General features: G+C 33.7%; 1 protein-coding gene across 1 annotated transcript; it reads right to left on the bottom strand.

The window, feature by feature from the left end:
• Window positions 1–12,797: 12,797 nt before the first annotated feature.
• On the bottom strand, window positions 12,798–19,256 carry LOC133822806 (tRNA(adenine(34)) deaminase, chloroplastic). The gene is made up of 4 exons (XM_062255247.1): window positions 15,549–19,256; window positions 15,380–15,467; window positions 14,526–14,653; window positions 12,798–13,871 (listed from the first exon to the last, which is right to left on the bottom strand). The coding sequence occupies exons 1-4, from the start codon at window positions 19,025–19,027 to the stop codon at window positions 13,601–13,603; spliced, it is 3,966 nt and encodes a 1,321-aa protein (XP_062111231.1). The 5' UTR covers window positions 19,028–19,256; the 3' UTR covers window positions 12,798–13,600.
• Window positions 19,257–26,895: the final 7,639 nt, after the last annotated feature.

Genomic DNA, 26,895 nt, shown 5'->3' with positions numbered 1-26,895 from the left:
TCTCCAAAAGGCTCTATTTTCTTCCCACATGACTTTGTAACCTCCAAACACATTATGAGTGTTAAAATCATGTATCCAACAACCATATCACTAATGGCTTTGACAAATTCAAATCAAAATGTGTAACATCAAATCTACACATTATTGGATAATATTTGAGGTTTCAAATTTGTAACTCCAAATATGTTACTTATTTGAATATTCACATTATCCAAAAATATAATTCTCATTTTGTATGTTACAATATGTGACACACATTGTCACATTATTTAATATGAATATCATATTATATAAATAATATAACAATACATTCTTCCAATTAGCCTTTTATTTCTTTTTAAAAAATAAATTATTTTTCAAATGTAAGAAGTAAGTTAGAAGATGTTTTCAATATTGTATTTTAGTACCATACAATGTCATAAAAAATTGTCATTATTCCAACTCGTTTCATGAATCAATTTATGAGACGTCTAAGACTTTTGACTTATGCTCTTCTTTCTCCCCCCTAATTTCAATTTCCTATCTATTTCATTATTAAGATTTTTATATGAAGAAAAGAAACTTAGAAAGGTTATTAGTACATATGCAGAATTCAAAGGCGCCTTGTTCGGCTAAATTTGTGTTTTTAGCTTGGAAAATTTGAGTTTTTATGATTAATGAGGGATTCTAAGTAAAAAAAAAAAAACTAGGCATTTAAATCATTTAAAAAAAAATGCCAATTATCTTTACAATACCTAAAGTACTCATCTCATAACTTTTTCCATCTACTTCCTCTTCTCTCTCCCTCAACCCATTCCTCTTAATTCCTTCTCTAGAAAAAAAAAATCCATGGGTAAGGTAAAATATAATAGAAATCAATATAACGTCAAATATTACCCACTTAGGACACTAAAATACTACATTTCAAACAGATCTGGGCATGATTTTTGAGTTTTTTTTTGCGATTTTTTTTTTTCAGATATGAAACTTTGAAATCTGCAGAAAATCGACGTGGTTCGATGGTGCTCGATGCTAGCTCGATGGGGCCTTCAAAATCAATACTTTCATGAAAAGATCGATGTTACTCGATGGTGGTTCGATGATGGTTCGATTGTGTTCGATGCGATTCTTGCAAGATACGTAATTTTTCACTCAAGTGTCCGTTTGGGGTAATTTTTTTTTAAAATTTGGGTATTTTTTCAAGATCTACACGTTTGAGATGTGTATATACACATTTAGGAAATATAAATCTTGAAATAAATGCAAAATGCAAAACATACCTCATTTTCAAGATATGTTTTGGTATGTTTTCAAGTTATAAACTTTGAAAATGTGTATGTGAACATATAAAACGTGTAGATCTCAAAAAAATACCAAAAAAAAAAATCATCCCAAACGGACAGCCCAGTAAAAAATTATGTCTCTTACAAGAATTGCATCGAACCACCATCGAGCAACCAACGAGCAACGTCGATTTTTTCATGAAAATCTTGATTTTGAAGGCCCCATCGAGCTGGTATCGAGCACCATCGAGCAAAGTCAATTTTCTACATATTTTAGAGTTTCAGATCTGAAAAATAACTCAAAAATCATGCCCAACTCGATGGTTGCTCGATGATGTTCGATGCTACCTCGATGGGGCCTTCAAAATCAAGATTTTCATGAAAAAAATCGACGTTGCTCGATGGTGGTTCGATGCAATTCTTGTAGGAGACATAATTTTTCACTCGGGTAGCCGTTTGGGATGATTTTATTTTTTTTTGATATTTTTTTTATATCTACACGTTTTAGATGTTCACATACATATTTTCAAAGTATATCTTGAAAACATACAAAAACATATCTTGAACATGAGGTATGTTTTGCATTTTACATTTCTCAATATATATATATATATACGCATCTCAAACGTGTAGATCTTGAAAAAATACCCAAAATAAAAAAAAAATCACCCCAAACGGACACCCGAGTGAAAAATTATGTATCTTGCAAGAATCGCATCAAACACCATCGAACCTCCATCAAACCACCATCGAGCAACATCGGTTTTTTCATGAAAATCTTAATTTTGAAGGCCCCATCGAACTGGCATCGAGCACCATCGAACCACGTCGATTTTCTACAAATTTTAAAATTTTAGATTTGAAAAAAATCCCAAAAATCATGCCAAGATCTATTCGAAATGCATTATTTTAGTGTCCTAAGTAATGAATACTTACTATTACATTAAGTTCTCTTATATTTTATCTTACCCATTGATTTTTTTTTCTAGAGAGAGAGTTGAGAGGAATGGGTTGAGGGAGAGAAAGGGAAGAGAGAAGAGGAAGTGGATGAGAAAAATTATAAGAGGAATATTTTAGGTATTGTCAAAAGATTTGACATTTTTCTGAAATAATTAGAAGAACTAGCATTTTTTTTATTTAAGACACCTCATTACGCATAAAAACTAAAATTTCCCTTTAGCCTTAGCTTATCAAAAAACACTTTTCCAAAAAGTTATGTTTTATAGCTTCTTTATAAATAGCTAATTAAAGCAAAAACCTCATTCAATCAAGCTTTGAAAAGATCTATTAAGACTTAATATACATAAAAGTACTTTTCTAAGCTAACTACACACATAATATAATATAAAATACAAAGCTTGATGTAATAACAAAAAAAAAATTAATTATTCTATAATATCTTGTTACTTTCTATAGGAGGACATATAGATATATTTTTAATTTAATAAAATTTATGATATTTACTAATAGGATAAAAACTAAAAAGGCAACCCAAGCCCATTCATCACTATATTAGACATTCTTTATTGACACACTTATGAGAAGTTTAATATGAAAGTTTAAAATTATTGTAACAAATAAAAGAATAAATTTTGTTAAAATAACTCATTACAATATTAGAATTATTGTAACAATATTTAAGAAGAAAAAAAATGATTGCACAGAAAATTATAATCATGTTTGTTTATTGCATAAGAATTTAATGTGTGATTTATGAGAATGTAACAAATAAAAGTTGAGTGTATATGAGAATGTTTCAATATTGTAATGAGTTATTTTACCTCATCCAGCAAGAACAAGAACAATGGAGCGACTAGAGGTCATACTAAAGTCATTGGAAGAGAACTGCCTGTTCGAGAAAGAGTGGCTCCCTTAAAACAGTTCCCTACTTTCCTAGGGAAGTCTTAGATTCCACTGGCGGTTCAAATGCCAACAATAATGTAGTTTGAGATATTGCTAAAGATGTTGATTACAATGATGACTCGATTGGCACAAAACTGACCTCAGAGACAGGTGCCATTTCAATAGGGGAAGGGTGGGGGGAGATGGCATCAAGAAAATGAACAAGAACGAACGTCACTAGGAGAACAAAGGAGGGCGTCATCAAAAGAATGATGGAGGTCATCGTTGAGATGATACCCAGCATTGCCATAGTGTCATGGTTAATGTTCATTCACATAACACTATACTCTCGTGATGTTCATTTTGGTACTTGCGATAGATAACCCCAAAAGGGAAATGAATACTGCGGAAACAATCTGTCTGAAGCTCATCTGCTCATGGTTGACAACCTACTATTCAGCAAGTTAGCTATGTATATACATATATGTATTCTTCCTATTAGCTAGCCTTTTATTTCTATTTGAAAAATAAATTATTTGAAACAAACCAAACAAGTAAGTTGGAAGTTGCTTTCATTGTAATTTAGTACCATACAATGTCATAAAAAATTGTCATTATTCCAACTCCTTTCATGAATCAATTCATTAGACATCCAAGACTTTTCACTTGTAGTCTTCCTTCTCCCCTTAATTTTGATTTCCTATCTCTTTCATTATTAAGAGTTACATATATATATATATATTATTCATATATATATATATATTAGAGGGAGCGACTACCACTCATCCACTTTTTTGACAACACCAATTCTCAATTTTTTTTTTATATGAAGGTGTACTTTGTAGTTATCTTGAACATCCTACAAATTTTCAAGAAATTTTGAATAAATTATGGTACTGAAAATAGGGTTTAAACTATCTGTTGCACTCATGCCTATTTTTTTTTTGTGCGCGTGTAAAATTTGAAAGTTTGAACTTTGTTTTCGCCTTCGTAAACATTCAGAATTTCTTGAAAATTTGTGAGATGTTCTAAATTACAACAATGTATATTTTTATATAAATTTTTTTGGGATTATATTTATCGAGGTGCCGAAAATAGAAAAAGAATACATCAATGTTGTCAAAAAAATGAATGTATTGTAATCGCTCCTTATATATTAAAAAAACTTAGAAAGAATATCATAGTATACATGTGCAAATTCCAAAGGCACCAATATAATGTAGTATAAAATACAAAGCTTGATGTAATAACAAAAAAAAATTAAGAAGAAGAAGTTAATTTCTTTTATAATAACTTGTTACCTTTTATACGAGGACATGTGATTTTTTTAATTAAATAAAATTGATATTGTTGGGGTTTTAGACACTTAACAAACCTCTTGTCTTTTGATAATAGAATTAACGATAACAACTCAGCTAACTCAAGACTTATAAATAGAGGAACTCTGCAAAGGCTAGAGGCATAAGATGATGAGGAGAGTTCTTTGATGATTGTTTTGCAGAAAAGAGAGTTTATAAGTTTAAATTTTTTCTCTATGTTTTATTTGAGATTTTGGAGCAAGACTCCTTTGAAGACTTTGTTACCAGTTGATGTATTGATGTACTATTGTTGATAATCAATAGTGTTCTCTCCCGTGGAGTAGGTTTCTTTGTGATACTGAACCACGTAAAATATTGTCTCCTTTTCTGATCATTGTTTGTATATTTCTTCTTATACTTATTGTGTTTACATAGTGTTTGTCTTTTGTTACATATTCTTGATTATATTAGCTATTTTGTATTACTAATTGTTTCTTGTCTTGAGTATTATTACACTACAATTGGTATCAAGAGCCCAGGTTACAGGGTGAAGACTTCAAGAAACATGGTTCAAGCGATCCAAGAATATATCAAGAATGACTTCGTCAAAGTTCAAAATCGATAAATTTACAGGAGATAATGACTTTGTACTATGGCAGATCAAGATGAAGGCTCTATTGGTGCACCAGTGTATTGCAGAGGCAATTAATAAAGAAGCACTTGAAGAACTAGCAGATGATAAGAAGAAACAAGCTGAAATTGAGACCAAGGCACATAGTGCTATTCTGCTGAGCTTGGGTGATGAGGTATTACGAGAGGTTTCCAGTGAAGAAACAACCTTGAGTTTATGGAATAAACTTGCATCAATATACATCCCTGGCAAATAAGTTGTACCTCAAGAAGAAATTGGACACTCTGCGCATGGATGATTCTAAGGAATTGAGAAGACATTTAGACGATTTTAACAAGATTGTTCTTGATCTAAACAACATGGGAGTGAAATTAGAAGAGGAAGACCAGGCTATAATTTTGCTGAGCTCATTACCAAAGGTGTATGAGCATTTTGTCGATACAATTCTCTATGGCAAGGATACCTTAACTATGTCCGAAGTAAAGTATGCATTGAATTCCAAAGAAATTCAGAAGAGAAATGAAGACAAAGGTGACAACAGTGGTGAAGGATTGTTTGTAAAAGGAAGAGGTACCAAGAAAGATCATAGAGGAGGCAAGAATTTCAACCACTCGAAGAACCATCATTCCAAATCAAAACCAAGAGGAGCCACTGGAAAGAAGTGCTACTACTACAAGAAAGAAGGCCATTTTCGAGATGAATACTATGCATTAAAAGCCAAATTAAATCATGAAAAAACAGTGTCAAGGATAAAGGCGAGGCCAAGATTGTAACTGATGGTTATGAGTCTGATAATGTGTTGGTTGTTTCTGATTCTGTTTCAGGTGGAGAATGGATACTCGACTCTGGATGTTCTTTCCACATGAGCCCAAATCGAGAGTTATTCAACAATTTAGATGAAAAATATGGTTGATCAGTTCTACTTGGCAATAACAAGTCATGTGAGGTTAAAGGAATAGGCTCGATCACAATGAAGTTTCATGATGGTGCAGTAAGAACAATATAAAAAATTAGAAATGTTTCAGAGCTGAAAAGAAATTTACTATCCATTGGAATGTTTGACAAACATGGATTTACAATTAAGATTGATGATGGTGTACTTAAAATTATAAAGGGATCACAAATCTTGATGAAAGGAAAGTCCAACAATAGTTTATACTTTCTTAATGGTGAAGCCGTGATTGGAAGTGTTGCACCCGCTGAAAGCTCAAAAGAAGATAACTCAACTAAGCTTTGGCATCTTAGATTGGGTCATCTCCATGAGCGGGGCTTGCTGAAACTTGATAAACAGGGCGTGTTAAAGGAAGGTCTAAAAAATAAGCTAGATTTTTGTGAGGACTGCATCTATGGTAAGAGCTGCAAAGTCAAATTCAGGGCTGGTGTTCATACATCAAAAGGAAGGTTAGATTACATTCACTCGGACCTGTGGGGTGCATCTAGAATTCAAACTTTAGGTGGTGCCAACTATTTTATGAGTATCATTGATGACTACTCAAGGAAGGTATGGATCTTTTTACTCAAAAGTAAAGCCCAAGCTTTTAATAATTTTGTTACTTGGAAGAAATTAAATGAAAATCAAACAGGTAATAAAATTAAGAAACTAAGAACAAATAATGGCCTTGAGTTTTGTTCTAATGAATTTAACAAGTTTTGTAGGGAAGAAGGCATAGCTAGACACTTGACTATTGCAGGTACCCCACAACAAAATGGATTGGCAGAACGAATGAATCGCACCATTCTAGAGAGAGTGAGATGTATGTTACAAGGAACTGGTTTGACAAGACAATTCTAGGGAGAAGCAGCTAAAATAGCATGTTATCTAATAAATAGGTGTCCATCTTCAGCTATAAATTTTAAGACTCCTCAAGAGATGTGGAAAGAGCAGACTCCCAAGTATGAACATTTGAGAGTGTTCGGCTATACAACCTATGCTCATATCAGACAAGACAAACTTCAACAAATGACACTCAAGTGCATGTTTTTGGGATACCCGGATGCAGTAAAAGGGTACAAGCTCTGGTGCTTAGAATCGGGTCACAAGAAGTGTTTGATAAGTAGGGATGTAGCATTTAAAGAATCTGAGATGGCAATGAAGAAAGTTACTACCTCTGAATCAAGTGAAAATGGTTCAAAATCAGATGAGAAATTGCAGATTGAGGTGGATAACAACCAGAAACCTTTTCAACTAGAAGTAGTCAGTGATCAAGCATCAACATGGATAGATAACTTGAGTTCATATCAGCTTGCTAGGGACAGAGAACGAAGAGGGACAATACCTCCTGACAGATTTGGCTATGCATACATCATTGCCTTCGCACTTTCAGTAGCTGATGACATCAACAGTTCTAAACCTTCAAGCTATCATGAAGGTTACAAGCTATACAAGAAGAAATGATGTCTCTTGAAAGGAACAAAACTTAAGTGTTAGTGAATAAACCAGAAAAGAAAAGATTGGTTGGCTGTAAATGGATATTTAAGAAGAAGGAGGGTATACCTAGTATTGACATTGTAAGATTCAAGGAAAGACTTGTTGCCAAAGGTTTCACACAATAGGAGGGGACAAACTTCAATGACATTTTTCACCTGTTGTTAAGCAAACTTCAATTAGAGTGATAATGGCTAAAACTGCACAATTAAATTTAGAGGTAGATCAGATGGATGTACGTACTACTTTTTTACATGGGAATTTGGATGAATAAATTTATATGCAGCTTCCTGAAGGTTATGAAAACAAAGATAGCAACAAGGTCTGCTTACTCAAGAAATCACTGTACAATTTGAGGCAGGCTCCTAGGCAATGGAATAGAAGATTCGATGAATTTATGCAAAAGATTGGATATTACAAGTGCAAGTATGATCCATGTGTGTACATGAATGGACTAACATATCTCCTACTTTATGTAGATGATGTTTTAATTGTATGCAAAGAGAGATTAGAACTGAATAAGTTGAAGCTGAGACTCAAAGAGGAATTTGAGATGAAGGACCTAGGTGAAGCTAAAAGAATTCTAGGCGTTGATATTTAGAAGACAAAGACCACACACCATTTTTCTGTCACAGAAAGGATACTTACAGGAACTTCTCAACAAATTCAATTTGAAGGATTCAAAACCAGTAGGGGCACCACTTGGTCAACACTTCAAACTTACTCAGACACAATCACCCAATTCAGATGATGAACAATAACATATGAGCAGAGTCCCATATGCTAGTGGGGTTGGAAGCTTAATGGTTTGTACAAGACCAGATTTAGCCCATGCCACGAGTGTTGTTAGTCGATTTATTGCTGATCCAGGAAAAGAGTATTGGACAACACTCAAATGGATAATGAGGTATGTCAAATGTAGCTTAAATAAGGGACTTGTATTCTGTAGAGATGATAAGTATTATGTACAAGTAAATGGATATGTGGACTCAGATTATGCAGCAAACTTGGACACAAGAAGGTCTTTGAAATGCTATGTATTCACAATTTTGGGAGGATGTGTAAGCTAGAAATAAAATCTTCAAAAAGTGGTTGCTCTCTCAACAACAGAGGCTGAGTCTATGGCAGCCACAGAAGCTATAAAAGAGGTTGTTTGGTTGAAAGGTCTCACCAAGGAGCTTGGATTTCAATAAGAAGATATCACTCTACATTGTGACAACCAAAGTGCTCTACATCTCATGAAGAATCCTATGCTTCATGAGAGGTCAAAATACATAGATATAAAATTACACTTTATAAGAGACATTGTTGCAAACAAGGAAGTTGCTGTTCAGAAGATTAGTACTCATGATAACCCTGTTGACATCTTCACCAAAATTGTCACTCAAGAAAAGTTTAGGCACTGTCTAAACTTATTGAGAATTGAAGATTGTTGATATCTCTCTTAAGGAGAGATAAAATTCATTGGAATTAGGGAACCGTTTTTACAATATGGTTTGTGCTTCTTACAGTTTGCTAAGTGACTAAAACAGGTGGAATTGTTGGGGTTTTAGACATTTAACAAACCTCTTGTCTTTTGATAACAGAATTAACGGTAACAACTCAGCTAACTCAAGACTTATAAATAGAGGAACTCAGTAAAGGCTAGAGGCATAAGATGATGAGGAGAGTTCTTTGATGACTGTTTTGCAGAAAAGAGAGTTTAGAAGTTTAAATTTTTTCTCTCTGTTTTATTTGAGATTTTGGAGCAAGACTCCTTTGAAGACTTTATTACCAGTTGATGTATTGATGTACTATTGTTGATAATCAATAAAGAAGCCAAGCCTATTGAGGTTGTTCTCTCATGTGGAGTAGGTATCTTTGTGATACTGAACCACGTAAAATATTGTCTCATTTTCTTATCACTGTTGGTATATTTCTTCTTATAATTATTGTGTTTACATAGTGTTTGTCTATTGTTACATATTCTTGATTATATTAGCTATTTTGTATTACTGACTGTTTCTTGTCTTGAGTGTTATTACACAGATGATATTTACTAATAGGATAAAAACTAAAAAGGCTTCCCAAGCCCTTTCATCACTCGATTAGATATTGTTTATTGACATGCTAAAGAGAAGTTTAATATAAAACTTAAAATTATCTGTGATTAATAACAATATGTAAGAAGAAGAAAAAAAATTGTATAGAGATTTATAATTATGTTTGTCTGTGACATAAAAATTTAATGTATGATTTATGAGAATGTAAAAAATAAAATTTGATTGTACATAAGAATATTTTAATATTGTTTTACCGGCATGCATCAAGAATAATCTTATACCGTATCTCAAAGATGCGATCTTGCATGGTTGAGATGTTGTCTTATAGGAAGGTGCAACCTACTTGCAGTTAGAGAATATTATATATTCCAATGGAAATAATACTTAATGGAGGTAAAACCACAATATACAACTCTTTGCAATATATAAACTTTGAACTAGATGACTGATAAAATAAATGTTACAACTCTATGCATAAAATACAAATATAAATAGAAAAATAGAAGAAATGAAGAAATACAAACTCAAAGCAATAATAATACAATATGAACAATAGAAAAAATAATAACATAAGGGAAAAAAACTCTCACACTTACACCACTTTAAGTGTAGAGTAATGAGGATCACCAACTTGAACAAAGTTCAAAATCTTTGTCCAAAAACTTATTTTCCTTATTCTCTAAGCACCAAAGGAACTCTCAAGTTTAACAAATAACTTTATGGAATTATCAAGTCTTTTGTGTATTTTCTAGCCAAGGTTTTATGGATAGAAAATTAGTTGTCTTACAAGTGAGCACTAGACTTTTATTTATAGAGTTTTGTGACACCGTTTGAATTTCAAACTCCACCAACCTCCTTAGCTATTACCAATGTTAGATTTGGTATTTATGGAATTAAATGGAAGATTTGTGAGTTACTAGAAGTATTCTACACGTTCAAATTGTTGATAAATGCAAAAATGAGATTTTGCTATCCACGACCTAGAGCACTTGCAACCTCCCAATTTTTGTACTTTGACACAAAAACATCTAATGAGATTTTATAATTTCCATACATCTAATGAGATTCAAAATCATATCTTTAACAACCATATAATATAATGGCTTATAAAATTAAATTTAGAAATATGTAACTCTCATTTTACACATTATTAGGCGATCTTTTAGAAGTTACAAATAGTTGCTGATTTTCTAAGATATATAACTCCAAAAAGTATGTTACAAATTTGGACACACATTTGTCCCACTTATTTGTAACTCTCAATTTTATGTTACAAAATGTGGCCAACTCATTTTGTCACATTATTTTAATCTAACATTATATTATTATAAATAATTAGGGGTGGCAATTCGTGTTATCGTGTCATAATCGTGTCGACACGATTATGACACGACACGATTAAAGTAAACCCGTACACAACACGATTATTATTTGTGTCAGAAATCCAAACCCGTACACGACACGATTATCTTAGCGGGTCACACGTGTCGACACGATAACACGTTTAATAAATTTGTCATTTGACACAAATCTAAAACTGACACGATTAATACACAATTAAACGTGTAATGACACAACACGAAATTGACACGAAATTGACACGATTTACATAATATAAATAAATTAAAGTTTTATATAATCTTAAACGTGTCTTAAGCGTGTCATTTTCGGGTTAAGCGGGTTGACCCAAAAATGACACGTTTAATAAACGTGTCGACACGATTATGACACGAAAATTAAATGTGTCACCCAAACCCATTTATTTCGTGTCGTATCGAAAATTGCCAGCCCTATAAATAATATAACACTTGCTTCAGTGTGCTAGTAGCACACAAAATGCTGCTAACGACTCTTCAGTTATGGTCATGGTTCAAAATATTTGGAACATTATTTTCACAATGAATGAAGATGTTTCTATTTTTTTTTAATTATTAAACAAATGTGTAACAACACTTTAATGGTTAATTATTTTTACAGTCACATATGAACCTATAAATTAGTAAACCAAATTATTATCAAAGTAAAACTTGATTTACTAAACCTCTATAAATTCTGGTGTTATTTGCATGCTCACACATTTCAAATAAGTATTCATGTTTATTATATAAATAATTGATCACTATTTCATTTGAGTTCCCTCCTAGTCTTACACTTGAGTGCTCATAATTTTAGTGTTGTTACCAAAATCCTCCAACAATATTTGGCACTAGAAAAATGTTTTATTCCAGCAAAACCTTTCAAAGCTCATACCTGTTGGAGTAATCTATATACTATTTATTTCAGAATGGGATAGAACTATATTAAGTGACAAAAAATGTATATTATCGTTGATCTACGTACCTTCTTATAGAATTGATTAGATTAATTTCAAATAGTTATGGTATAACAGTGAGTTTTCCTTTTTGTTTTTCAATTGACTAGCTTAGATTAAGAACCACATTTATGATGATGATTGCAGGATTACATTATTTATTGTTATAAATGGCGTCATATATGTTAAATAATATTCTTGTCACAAATGTGTAATACTTTTCTTAAAAAAATCCCCTAAACTCTATTCACACATATTTGTTGCATTTTATATTCACAATCAATTTATATTGTAGTTGAAGGACCATTAATTTCCCTCTTTATTGAATTGTTAACTATTGCCATGCATTATTAAGCCGATCCATCAAACTCTTGATGAAATCAAAATTAATCGGTACTTAATAAACGATCCCAACTCAAATAATTAACACTGTCACTCCACAAACTTTAAATCAGTATATATATATATATATACATATGTTTGATGTGATTTCCTAGTACTCATTTTTTTGTTAAGACCATCTTTTATATATACGAACATATGAACAAAAAGAAAAGGTTCATTAGCATAAAGGAAATTAATCAACTCCATATATCAATCCTAATAGAATGTGTTAGTATGTAACATAATAATTTTTTTTAGATATTATGTATATTATATTATATAAATATCCATTAATTTAATTTTAAAGGGAGTAAAATTAAAAAAATATAAAAAAAAATAATATAAATATATAACAATGCAATGCAATTTGAACTGTATTTATAAAATTCAAAACCGCAAATTGTATTGCACTGTGTAATTTGGCAAAAATAAAAACTGCAATCGCACCACAAAGAATTACAAACCGCAAATTATGGTGTAGTGTGGTACGCTGTGGGCAGTTTGTGCAGATTGATGAACACCCCTAGTTACATTTGTGACAGTTTTGACCATCTGATCTCTATGCGTATGTTTCCCCTTTTTTTTTTTAAGGTCAAGAAGGATGGCACTAAGTGAAAAAGTCGCTAAATAAGTGACTGATGTACATTTAACCAAGGCCAAAGTGAAAGGATTGGTAGGCTAGCAATCTACCTAAGAAATTACTAATGCTTTAAGTTCCATACAAGTGAGATTTAGGAAAGAAACTACACATTCCCCTGCCCTTTGTTCTCTCCAAAATAAATTACTGTGAAAATAAACCTTGTTCTCTCCAAAAGACCGTCAGCCCTTTGTTGGGCACACCTTACAGAATGATGAAAATTCATAAAAGAGAGGTGAAAAATGACTTACCACAGCCACTTCACTACAATATGCTCAGATGGCTCTTGAGATTGGCCTAGAGTAGACCATTATGAGCAAACAGAATTGTTAAGATCAGAGACCAAAATCTCTGCTCAGTGTTACATCTATGCAATCCGTCGACAAAGTGATGTTGTTCTCTCCCAGGCCCAGCCTTTTCTCCCGCTTATTCCAATGATGTTCCCAGACTCCCATGGTCAAATGGTGGAGAAAGTACTGAGATTCATCCACGCAATCTAGTGACAGAGATATACTCCATGCAGAAAGAGAAAAGAAGTGACATGGAAATATATAGAACGTGGAAGTGCTTATGCCAAATTGTCACCATGTTCAAATATTTGATCTCAATAACTCACCAACATATTATTTGACCATGCAAGAAGACAGCATTTATTAGTCAACAAAACTTGAACCCTCAAAGATATAACTCAGTTCGATAAAAGGGGCAAGGTAACTACCGAACATCGAACTTGAAGCTAGAAGAAATGGAGGCCTTGTTCTTTCATTCTCACAAACAGAACGTCATGTGGAAGACTTCATGCATCTTCTTAAGTAGCTTTGATGGATGGGAGCTAGAAAGCCGAGAAGTTGGTGGAGTTTCCTCCTCTTCCTTTTCCTTCTTTTTCCGCCTTAACTGAAAGAATTGCTGCATAGCATCTGCACACTCAGATGCCAGTATACCCCGTCGGATATTCATATTTGGGTGAAATGGGTGAACAGGAGGAGTTGCCTTATCTGATGCTCCCAAGTTGTTTTCTCCATCACCACCAGGGAAAAGCCTGCAAAATGATCATTTTAGCTTTTCGTGATTAAAATCTGAGGGGCTCCGGATTTTCTTTATTACTTTTCTTTCCTGCTAGGTCACCCAGGTATAACTTGCACACCAGACGCCAATGGAAGGACTAATACCAGGTCAATAGAGTTACTCAACCAAATCACCCAAACTCATTCAATGAAAATTATATTTCTATTCTCTCTACAATCTCTTTATATATTTTTTTCTCAATAAATAACATTTGTCCAACTAAGAAGTCCACGAAAGAATGACCAAATAAAATCTGGCATAAAATGTGTAGCACGTTGATAATGATTTCTGATGACAATGAGTTTCCTGGACCAACCAACATAGTTATAGTTTATACTACATAAATGAGAAAATATAATCTGATTAGCATGTCATTGACCAATGTGAGAGGATTAATATCATAGCAAAAATTAAGTCCTCAACCGAAAGAGAGGAGTCAAGGAGACAAGGACTGACACATTCAACCACCAGGCCAAATAGATCAGGCACTATTTCATTTAAAATGTGGACATGCTATGCAACGATAGAGTTGTGATTGCTAATACAAACAGGTTCACTCAAAACTTGTATACAAGAAACACTGTAATTAGGTTTGACAGACTACATTGAATACTAAAAATTCTCTTACCTTATCCAGCTACCATCAGCACCAAGAAGCTTATTTGGAGCTCCCCATACAAGAGTGTTAATTCTTGCTTGAAGTATTGCTCCAGCGCACATGGGACATGGTTCAAGTGTTACGTACAGGGTAGTGCCCTACAAAGAGAAAAACAGCACTGGACTTGTAAACAAGAAGCCATGATTTAGATATAGCCCGTAATCGACTTGCAAATAAAATTTAAATAGTAACCCAGCAAGAAGTATAGAAATAGCAGCTTGGATAATGCAATTTCTTTGAGAACAAATTCAAGCAACAGACCTATTTTCTCCTAACTTGCAGATAAAAATGATTTTAAAACAAAAAAGAAAAGATGCAATTCAAATGAAAAATACCTTGAACAAGTTCAAACAGTAAAATCTCAATGCTCTTATAAAAGCATAAATTCCAACATTATGTTAAAGTGAAAGGAAACCATTTTACGCTTATGCTGGGTTTCACTGTACGGAGAAGTCAAATAAAGAGTACCTAAATGGTCCTGTAATTTGCTCCCACAAAGTTGGAGGATAGAATTCCTACTGGATGGATATCTACATAATAATGCTATAGTTTCCCACTCCTCCAATATTGTGGGGTTAGGCAAGGAGCCCAATTTTTTTTTAAAAAATAAATAATAAGTGATGAGCTATGTGCCAAGACTGATTCTCCATGATCATCCTTTATTAGCACACAGCTGTAAATTATGAAGTATTGATCTTGAGTGCAATTTTAATAGTACATGTCACCACCATGTAAAGCTTCTCCCTTGATCTCCAAAAGAAAAATATGAGATGAATATTATTATTATAATAAATTCAATATAGATTTAATCATAGAGAAATTACTGCAAGCCGCCATGATCGAAGTTGGTTTGAAGCATCCCGTATGCAAATCATTTCAGCATGGGCAGTGGAGTCCCGTAACTCTTCCACTCTGAAATACATATATCCATATATATATTGAGAAGGACTAAAGTGTAACCATAAAACACATGTAAAATCTCCTAAAACTTACAAGTTGTGACCACGAGCAATAATCCTCCCATCGTGCACCAGTACAGCACCAACAGGCACCTCCCATGTATCAGCAGCCTTCTTAGCTTCTAAAAGCGCTTCTCTCATAAATGTTTCATCAATTTTTCGCTGATCACTTTCAAGTATAAATGCTTCTTCCCATTCGTCAAATCTATCCTTTGGTACTTGTTTATTCCGCTGCAGCTTTCTTCTTTTCAACTCTCCACCATTTCCCTCGACTCCTGATATTTCAGCCAACTTAACTAGCTCATGCTGCTCCATCTGCTCCCCCAAACCGCTTTTGGAACTTTCACCTCTAGCAGCTGGTTGCGAGGAAGATTCCACTATTTCCATCCCAGGAGGGGAAACTTGAAAACTCTTATCATCTTCATTCCAACCTAGATTTTCATCTCCGGATAAGGAAACTTTTGATGTTGACCCACTTTCAATCATTATTGGTGAAGATGATGATGGTGCTACTTCATTAACTCTTATCTGATCAGCCAATCCCAACATGTCCGATTCATTTTCTTGACCTGGACTAGACAATCTAATTATTTGAAGCTGATCAGTTTTCATTTCTGGTTGCAGGCCTTTGTCCCTTTCATGCTTATCTTTACTCTGTTCAGGTTCATGGGTAGAAAAATATGATTCACTACCGGCAGACTCATTTGATGAAGTCTTACAACGTGGCCTTACAGTAGAACTAGGGGTTTCAGGACGTGAACCCCATCTCAGTAAAACTATATCTCCTATAACATTCCACAAGGACCTGCCACTTCTTTTTACATTAACATTTTCAGTAGTTGCACTTGTCTCTCCTTCTTCCTTCTTTGGATTCTTGACAAAAGATGGGTCTGTAACATCCCACATCTCATCTGATGGGCCCTTGGCTCCTGAACTACCAGTTTCATGCTCCTTCAGCTGGAAATCTTGAGAGCTATAATGAGTCAAGCTCTTTTGACTTTTATTATCATCTTCGGAGGCAAATCTTGTTTCAGAATCATCCCTCGCATTCTGGGTTCCAGAAGCTGAGACTTCTTGCCTCACTTGCTCAACAAACTCTCCGACAAAGTGAGTGGAGGATTGCTGTAAACGATCAGCTGAACCAAGAGAATCTTCGGGGGTGACGAGAAATAAAGGCTCCCCATGACTCTCGGTCCTTCTGTTTCTTTCATATGATTCATGGTGTAAAGCTAAAGGTTGTTTTCTGGAATCAGCATGTAACACACTAGGGCCACTTTCTGAAGTAGTGCTGGAAAACTTTTGCCTGTTAACTTCACTTGCCAGCTCAACATGCTGCGAACTTCTAGATAGCATCTGAGATGGGGGAGGCATTAACAATGTCTGTGAGCTTCTCTGAACCCCCTCTTCTGCATCATCCTTCCGCACTCTAGCTAGGGTATCCAAATTAAACAATTCTTGAGACGTCGAAGCCTCTTCCAACTCCAATCTTGGTTTGGTGTGCTGGAGCTTTTCATTAGTTTGATTGTTTCCTTCTCTTGTTTTACCAACCAATGATATTGTATTACTTTCTTGATGAGCTTTCCTTTCAAAAGTTCTGCGAGAATCAATGACTCTCTCTGCTTTACCAGCATGAGCCATAGGTATGTCATTTGAATCATAAGATCCTCTTTCTGATTGAACTCGTTGAGGATGTTTTTGACCTGGATACCGCTCTATAGATCCTGGATGTGAACTGGAAATGAAGTTTATGTTTTGCACCTGATTTGAAATACTAGTTTCAGACTGCATAACAGAAGTTTTCTCGATATTACTATCATAAACTTCTGATATTTTAATGGCTTGTTGAGATTTTCCTCTTCCATTAGCTTGTTGAAAGGATTGTTGACTTGGTTGATGGTATGGTTGTTCTCTCGCTTGAAGTGAACTTAAAACATTTGTTCTATTTTCTTCAACACCTATGCAAATTTCAGAACGGTTCTGCTGAATAGAGGTCATTTCAGAATCAAAATCTCGAATGTCTAAACTTTTACCAAATTGCTGAGTTTTCCTATTCATATCATCTTTTTCAGATGGGCGGACAATTGTTTTCTGCCGTTCATCTTGAGCTTCCCCTACCAAATTCACATCTATATCTACATTTTCTTCCATGCTATTTAGTCTCCTGCGAGACTGTGAAGTTGTTTTGACTTCATCCCTGTAGATTTCTGAAATTTCGTTCTTCTCTGGAAATTTCCTTCTAGATGTAGACACTTCAACAGCTTGGTTCCCACCTTCAGCATATTGTTTTCGAGAATCCCTGTCCAAATTCACTGCCAAAGTTGAAGTCTCCTCAACATTGAATTGCTTGTAGGAACTAGAGGTCTCTTCGCGATGACCTTCATGGATCCCCAATCTTCTATGCCTTTGTGAGGATTCCCCACCATGTTGTTTGTCTTGACCCAATCTACCACTAGGCTTCTCCAACTTCTTCCTCCAATCCCAGTCAACACCACCTGAGACTGATGAATTTTTCCGTTTTGATACTTCTCCATGCACCTCTATGTCGTCTACACGCCTCCTATATTTCTCCTCCATCTGGCCATCGAATCTACCATCACCTTTCAGTTCCGAGTCCTCATTCCCGGATAAAGAATCCTCTGCTAATAGAGTATGCTTATCATGAACTTCTGTCTCATCATCAAAATCCCCTGAAGATGAAAATGAGTAATAAGATGAACAACTAGAACCTTCTTTTCTTAACCTATTATTGTCACCTCTCAAAGTAGCTCCACTTTCTTTCTTTCTCCTCAACTCTTCTTCCCGCGACTCAATTGTGACTGATTCACGTCCACGATTCTCATTACCTTCTAGCGATCTCTGCCCACCATTTTTCTTCTTCCCACAGCTACAAATGCTACCATCATTCCCTTTCTTTTTCAGTTGTAACATGTCAGATGATCTTAAATTACTCTCTCTACCACTAAAACCTTTACCCTTAACTTCAACCCTCTTGTAAGAACTCCAATTTCTCCTCCTACCACCAACATAATCCTCATCCACTTCCTCACATAACAAGCTGAGCAATGCCTCGGCCTCATCGAGACAGCTCGAATCATAAGCCCCATCGTCTCCATTCTCTACAATGCTACAACATCTTCCCCAACTTCTCCTACCGGTGTTATCATAAACACTCCTCGCCTTGACAGAGCAAGAGCTGACATAACACCCCCGATCAAGATTATAAAGAGGATAATAGCAACAGTAACGGTCTCCACCACCCAAGATCAACTTCCTATAAGCTGACCGTTGGAGTAGCGAGGATTGCCTCAACCCATATAAACAGCTAGGATTTGTGGGAACTTTCTGGGTAGAAAATGCACAGCATGAACAATATCGGGAACATGATGATGCATTCTGAATTGGGTTTCTATCAAATCTTTCATTAAGTAAGTGGGAGTAGTCATTGAAGGAAAATGAAAGAGACCCTTTACTTCTAAGACCATATACAGTTGAGCTGATATAAGTGTGGTGCATAACTATCTATCTGTAAAGAGATGAACTGTGAAAATCAGAGACCCAGAGGGTTTACCTTCAAATCTAAAGTGGATTTTGGAGTAGTCGTGGAACTGAAGCAGCTGACTGGAAAATCATATGGTGGGTCTGTAGTTTGTGATAGATCAGTCTCCAGAGATGTGATTTATTTCTATCTACAGCTGTTTTTGATTTTGTCGTTCGTTCGTTCCTAGAGACTAATCAAAAGAACAGGATACACATATATTCCAACAAGATGACGATCCACATAGTTTGGTTGGATTCGGGCTAAGAGCCTTTGAGACACATCAATGAAAGCCCATTGAAAATTTCAACATGACCCCGAGGCCCAACCCAAGCTTTTTGAATTTTATACCAGTTTTTTTTCTAAGGGTTCTTTCCTCAATACTCTTTTTTTTTTATGATTTTTTATATTTTTACGCTGCTTAATTTTTTTATATAATTTTACTGATTGAAATTTTCAAAAATACAATTTTAATATTTGAAAATTACAAAAATACAATTTACACTAAACATCAACCTACAAAACATAACATTAAAAAACAATAAGAACGCAACACGACAATAACACAAAAACAACATTGAAAAACTCATTCTTACATTTTAAAAAAGAAACACAATGCAATACAATATCAAAAAAGCAACTTAAATGCAACACGATATCAACCTTACAACATCATAGTACAACCCACAACTATCATAAAACAACACATAAACAAAATCGAAAAAATTAACACTATATTTTTCAAAAAAATAACTAAACATGACAATAAGCTAACATAACACAAGTTATACCTCCTTTATTAACAATATTAATATTAGAGACACTAATTGTATTAACCCAAAAATTAACTAAAAAAACAACAACAAAAACAACCTCAAAAATCTTATCCTTGCATTCGAAAATGTGTCAATAATAAACCTAATATATATATATATAAATATATATCAAAACATCTAAACATATACTAATATAAACTAGAAAAACAACTTGAAAAAATATTACCATTAAAACCAAGGTATACCTAAAATAAATAAAATATTAAACCAAAAATATTTTCAATCCAAAATATACGTCACAACAACTAAACATATACATAAAATAAACTAAAATTATACTCAATTTTATTTTCCATTAATCTCAGTCTCATTTTTCTCTTCTTTAGTATTTCGGTTCATATATATACATACACTCATGTTCAGCATAATTACATAAAAAAAAATATATATACTCAAAATAAACTAAATAGTCATTAACAATTAACTAAAAAACTTACCAAAAAACATATATAAATTCAAATAATAAAAACAAAAAAAATTACAAATTTACTCAAAATATTCATAGGAAGAAACAAATAAATTCAAACATGTAATTATTTAAACTTAGCAACAATAGTCTAACCTTTTTTATCAAGCTCCATTTATGTCATGTACTAAATATTACAAACCAATGTAAAATATATTTTAAACTTAGTAGTTGAAGTTAAAATTAATTTGATAGATGTAGCAATGTTAGCTTAGCACATAACACACTTCCAAAAGATACATACAGAAGGCTTGACACCTCGTGGTTAGCTTATTAACACATTTTATTACATTTTGCTTGGTCATCATATTTATATATATATATATACATATAGTCTTGTCCCTTACTTTGAGGTCTTTTAGTTCACGCAGTCAACCTTGAAAGATCATATAAAATAAAACTCCTTTGATGGAGCATTTGATTCGATGGGACAAGAGACTAATAAAAAAAAAACTAAAGAAATATACTAAGATGTGCATATGAACTCTAAACGCAAATACGTCTGAGTTCTTCGTGGCTGTTAGGAACAGTTCTTTGTGTGCAGTGGAATTTGCGGTAATGATAGTATTGTATACAACAATAAAAATTCATATAAACAACTTTATATGATGATTATTTAATATGCAATATGTTAATCAATATAATATGTATATGTAAAAATAATACGAAATGATTCACCTCTTGTAGCCTATCAAGAATCCTTGAATCGTTTCGTATATATTTCGATCTTCCTGTCCTCGCTAGAGCACTCACACCTAGATCTTCCAAGACGTTCTCTACACCTCAAGATGTGGGTGGGCACATAGAGAACAAGAATTAATATTTGTGAATCAAAAGTATTCTCAACACATGAGACTCTTGATTATAGGTTAGAGAGAAAGGTTCTCTTTGTGTGAAAAAGATGATAGTTTTTCTTCTCTGTGTAAAACTTGTTGTTTTTATATTTTCTATCATATAGAATATATAGACATTATTATCATAATAATAATAATAATAAAATTGATCATGTTTAATAATAATAATAATAATTAAAGACAAAGTCTTACATTCCATTTTAAAACCCTTTTCAAAATGTTTTATTAATTAATTAAATAAAAATAAAAATCAATAACTGATCACCATCAGTAGTGGTACAAGCATAGGGCAGTCCAAGAAGCACTATGTGTGTGGCACTGTAGTGTCTCGAAATTTTACTTAGCTAGATAGTAGTAGTAGTAGCTGTAGAATTTTAGTTCTCGTGGATATTGGTCAAAGTCGGGATTTAGTTAGGAACTCGTAGAAATAGTTATGGATTTTATAAGTTTAACCTATAGTTTAGAAATATTAATTTTAACATAAGGCTTGATTAATATAACTAGTCCTAGAAATATTAATTTTTGTAACCTAAGGTTTAGATAGAATAATTAAGAACGTGACACTTGTCACATGTATGATTATTAAGGATTTAAACATTTTGGATGAATAATTTAATAAAGGATAGATCTAGAAAGTCTAGAACCTTCCCTCATCTGTTAGGATCACGTTTTACTCAGTCAAGGTGGTTTTAACAAACTTCAAGTGTGCTGAAAGTGTGTAAAAACGTGTTTAAAATATCAGCGTATGCCGATATATCGTAGCTATGGGGGCCAATATATCGCCTATGATTGGTATGGAAAACACGCCGACTTCGCACGAACGAAACCACGGACCCTCGGGGCATAGGTAGGGGCGATATGTCACCTAGGGTAGGTGATATATCGGCTCTTGGAGCCATTTTTTCATTTTCTTGGAAACCAAACTAGATTTAGCCCTCAACAACTTTGACTCGTTCCTGAACGTTGTTTACCGAGTTCTGGTTATCTGTTGAATAGATAATTCAAATTTATTCAATTTTTAATCATTTATTTATTCATTTTAAAAGGAGTTAGTTTCACTCCTTGAACTCTATAAATAGGACCTAGTACTTAGCTATTTTTCATCATCTTTCAAGCACAGTTCAGAGCCTCCTAGTTGTTAAGTTTATTCTGGAGAGAAACACTAGGATTTTGAGGTTAAAGCTTTCAAATCTAAAGTTTTTCTAAACACTTGGGAAGTAAGATTTTGTGTGATTTTGGTGTTTGAGGTACAGATCGAAGCTCTAAGCTATCTAAGGTACTGTTAATCTTTAGGTTTAGTCCATTTCCATTCTTCTTATTCTTTCCTTTTTCTTCAAATATAAATTCGTTATAATGACTTTTGGTTAGATGTTTGAGTTTCTTAAAACTTAAGGTCTTCGATAAGTTACTATCTTGATGGTTTAGATTTTCTTTTCATCTTCCTTTCTTTAGAAGACTTATGGTTTCTTATGTTTGGTTTTAGGAGTTTTCAATCTCGCTCTTGTCTCCAATATCCCGGTTTTTGGTAAGGAAAATTAGGTAGTTTAGTTTATGATCTAGTTTATGTTTTGTATGACCTAACATTTCAGGTACAATAAAGGGGTAAGTGTGTCTGGACCTAAGGTGTCCAATGATGTATGACGGACTTATGTCTGGTAGGCTCAGTTGCCAAAACTTTATGACAGACCTAAGTTGATGTCCGGGGCTTAATTGCCACCCCTGTATAAGCACTTATCTTTTTATTATATCTGACTTGTTATGATTATGATCTATGACCTATAGTTACGATTATGACTTATGACCTATGACTTATGACTACGAATTATGACTTAGATTATGATTTATGATTATGACTTAGGCTATGATATGACCTAGATTTTGACTTATGATTATGTTGTATGAATAAGTTTTTGTTATGACTCTTGTGTAATTTAGGATATGTTGATTAAATGATTATATGACTAACTCTTGTTTGTATTTTCCTTCCTGGGCTTAGAAGCTCACCCCTTATGATGTTGTTGTACAAAAAATTTATGATAGAAAAGCCGGTGGCGAGTGGGACCTAGGAGCTTCGTGATGTACTCGTGGGGACCATATAGTTGAGGAAGATCAAGCAGGCCTATTTTTATTAAAGAATGTTTATTTTAAAAAAAATTTGTTTTAAATGTTGCTCATTTTTATGTTAAAGAAAATTTTATTTTTGTAAAACCATGGATACATGTATTTATTTTCAAGTTTTTACTCATTAAAAGAGAAATATTTATGATTATGATCCAACACCGTGTTCTCGGTAATTTATGAGAAATTAGGGCGTTATAGGTGGTATCACAGCCCACGGCTATATTGGTCCTGAACGTTCCCATGAAATACACACGATAGCTACAAAGGACATACTCGTTACCAAGTAAGTATACACATTATTTTTTAAATATATTTGTAATGTCTTTCTTGTGTTATTTCAGAAATTAGCCCAATGGACTCAAGTGTGGTTAGAAAGGTTAAAGTTATAAGAAGAATACCAGAACCTGAGTAGGACAATGGATCCAATGTGAAGGATCAGACGTAGATAAGAACACATTGGTAAAATTTATTTATGGTGTTTTAGAAATTTTTCACTAGTTTGTAATTAATTGCAATGACCCGACTAATTCCAAGACATCAGACCATTAAAAACTACTAAGACATAGCTACTATTTTGGAATACATTCAAAAAATAATATAACTTTATTAAAAATTCGAGATACAATATGAAATACAAAATATGGTATGGGATCCCATTGTTATTTATATAAAAACTTAAACATAAACATAATATTTAATTAATTGTTTAAAAACTAAGTGCGGAAATACATAAGAACATAAATTAAAAGACTTGAAATAACTTCATCCTCAATCTTCCAGCAGTCCTTTCAATCAGTCCATCCCCAATACACATGCCAAGCTGCCACGAATCCATCCCGCCTTCCAAGTTTATTTTCTTGCACCATCTAAAATAAAAGGAATAAGCCTAATGCCGAGCAAGGAAAATCTACTAAAAACATATATCATAAATCATAAGACTATATCATAAAACATATACTATAAAATATATGACGTAAAAACATATATCATATAGGACTACAATATTAATGACCATTAACTCATTACTGTAGTATGTGATAAAACCATCTAGGTCCCCAGTCTACTAATCGAGGTAGGTTAGATCACAAAGTAGTATATGATAATCCATCTAGGTCCTCAGTCTACTAATCGAGGTAGGGTAAATCAAAACTCTAAACCACGATAATGATAAAAATCTTGGGGTTTGTTATCTAAGCAACTATAAGCCCCAAGCGACTATAACATAAAACATATATTCATATACATATATAACATATCAACATAACATAACATTTCACATAAATATATCATAACACATATAATCTAACCTATTTTCCTTACCAAAAACAGGGATATTGGAGACAAGAACGGGAGTGGACCACTCCTAAAACCAACAGTAAAAACCATGAGTTTCTAAAGAAAAGGAGATGAAAAAGAGAACTAAACCATTAAGATAAAAACTTACCGAAAATCTTAAGTTTCAAGGAACTTAAACACCTAACCAAAAGCCATAATAATGAGTTAGGATCTGAAAGAAAAATGGAAGAAAATAAAAGAACTATGATTAAACCTGAGGATAAGAATACATTGAATGGACTAGAACTTAGATCTACACCTTGATACCGAAATGTCACTTTATCTTACTTCCCAAATGTTTATAAAACTTAGATTGCAAAGCTTTTAAATCCCAAACTCTAGAGTTTTCTCTCTAGAATAAACTTAGCAGCTTGGAGGCTCTGAAGAATGCTTGAATGATGAATGAAATGGCTGAGTACTAGCTCCTATTTATAGAGTTCAAGGAGTGAAACTAACCCCTTTTAAAATGAATAAATAAATTAATATAAATTGAATATATTTGAATTTTCGGTTCAACAGATGCCCAAAACTCGGTCAAAAATGTTCAAGAGCAAGTCCAAGTGGTTGAGGGCTGTTTCTAATTTAAATCCACAAAATTTCAAAAGTGGCTCCAAGAGCCGATATATTGCCTACCCTAGGCGATATATCGCCCCTACCTATGTTCCGAGCTTCTGTGGTTTCGTTCGTGTGAAGTCGATGTGTTTTCCTTATCTTCAGTAGGCGACATATCAGCCTTTATAGCTATGATATATCGGCATACACTGATATTTTAAACATGTTTTTGCATACTTTTCAGTATATTTGAAGTTTTTTAAAACAACCTTGACTGAGTAAAACGTGATCCTAACAGCTGCTGGAAGGTTCTAGAGCTTCTAGATTCATCCGTTATTAAATTATTCATCTAAAATCCTTAAATAAACTTGCATGTGACAAGTGTCACATTCTTATTAGTTCTATCTAAACCTTAGGTTATAATAAATAATATTTCTAGGACTAGCTATATTAATCAAACGTTATGTTATAATTAATATTTCTAAACTATAGGTTAAACTTATAAAATCCATAACTATTTCTATGAGTTTCCAAATATATCCCGGCTTGAACCAATATCCACGAAAACTAAAATACTACTTATTAGTTCTATCTAAACCTTAGGTTATAATAAATAATATTTCTAGGATTAGCTATATTAATCAAACATTATGTTATAATTAATATTTCTAAACTATAGGTTAAACTTATAAAATCCATAACTATTTCTATGAGTTTCCAAATATATTCCGGCTTGAACCAATATCCACGAAAACTAAAATACTACTACTGCTGTTGCTGTTTATGTACCAAATAATTTCGGATACCGTGCTAAGGTGTCTTCCTCCAACTCCCACGTTGCCTCTCGCTCTAAACTATTATTCCATAGGACCTTGACTATTGGAATACAGCAGCAACAGCTCTTATGTACCAAACAATTTCAGATACCGTGCTAAGATGTCTTCCTCCTACTCCCACGTTGCCTCTCGTTCTAAACTATTATTCCATAGGACCTTGACTATTGGAATACTCTTAGACCGTAATTTCTTCATCCCCTTCTCTAGGATGCTAACCGGTCGTTCCTCGTAACTCAAGTATTTTTGGAGTGCTATCGTATCGTACTTGAGGACGTGAGATGGGTCTAACACATATCTACGCAACAACGAGATGTGAAACACATTGTATCTATCTGCTAGAGCTAGTGGTAGGGCTAATCTATATGCAACTGTTCCCACCTTGTCCAATATTTCAAAAGGACCTATAAACCGGGGACTAAGTTTGCATTTCTTCCCTAACCGCTTCACTCCTTTCATAGGAGATATCTTTAAGAATACTTGATCTCCGACTTTGAATTCCACATCTCCCCGCTTGGCATTCGCATAACTCTTTTGTCGACTCTGAGCAGCGAGCATACGCTTTCTAATCACCGCCACTGCATCCTGAGCCTCTATAACAGCTTCGGATTCAAGAAGTTGTCTTTCTCCTACCTTATCCCAATGTAATGGAAATCGACACTTCCTTCCATAAAGTAACTTATAGGGTGCCATACCGATCGTTTCCTGGTAGCTATTATTGTAGGAGAATTCTATAAATGGCAAATACTTACTCCATAAACCTCCGAAGTCTAGTACACAAGCGCGCAGCATATCTTCTAAAATCTGCATGGTACGCTCGGACTGACTGTTAGTCTGAGGATGAAATGT

The sequence above is a fragment of the Humulus lupulus genome, chromosome 3 (assembly GCF_963169125.1).
Source record: "Humulus lupulus chromosome 3, drHumLupu1.1, whole genome shotgun sequence".
Taxonomy (NCBI): Eukaryota; Viridiplantae; Streptophyta; class Magnoliopsida; order Rosales; family Cannabaceae; genus Humulus; species Humulus lupulus.
Note: the sequence above shows the minus strand (reverse complement) of the source record. Positions and strands in the feature narration are given on the sequence as shown.

What these genes read in the sequence shown, in the direction of transcription:
- LOC133822806 (XM_062255247.1), bottom strand. Translation starts at nt 19,027, where the DNA reads ATGCACCACACTTATATCAGCTCAACTGTATATGGTCTTAGAAGTAAA. An exon ending in ATTGCTCGTGGTCACAACTT is followed by an intron (nt 15,468 to 15,548) that starts GTAAGTTTTAGG and finishes TATGTATTTCAG; the next exon opens with AGTGGAAGAGTTACGGGACT. An exon ending in GCTGATGGTAGCTGGATAAG is followed by an intron (nt 13,872 to 14,525) that starts GTAAGAGAATTT and finishes ATCATTTTGCAG; the next exon opens with GCTTTTCCCTGGTGGTGATG.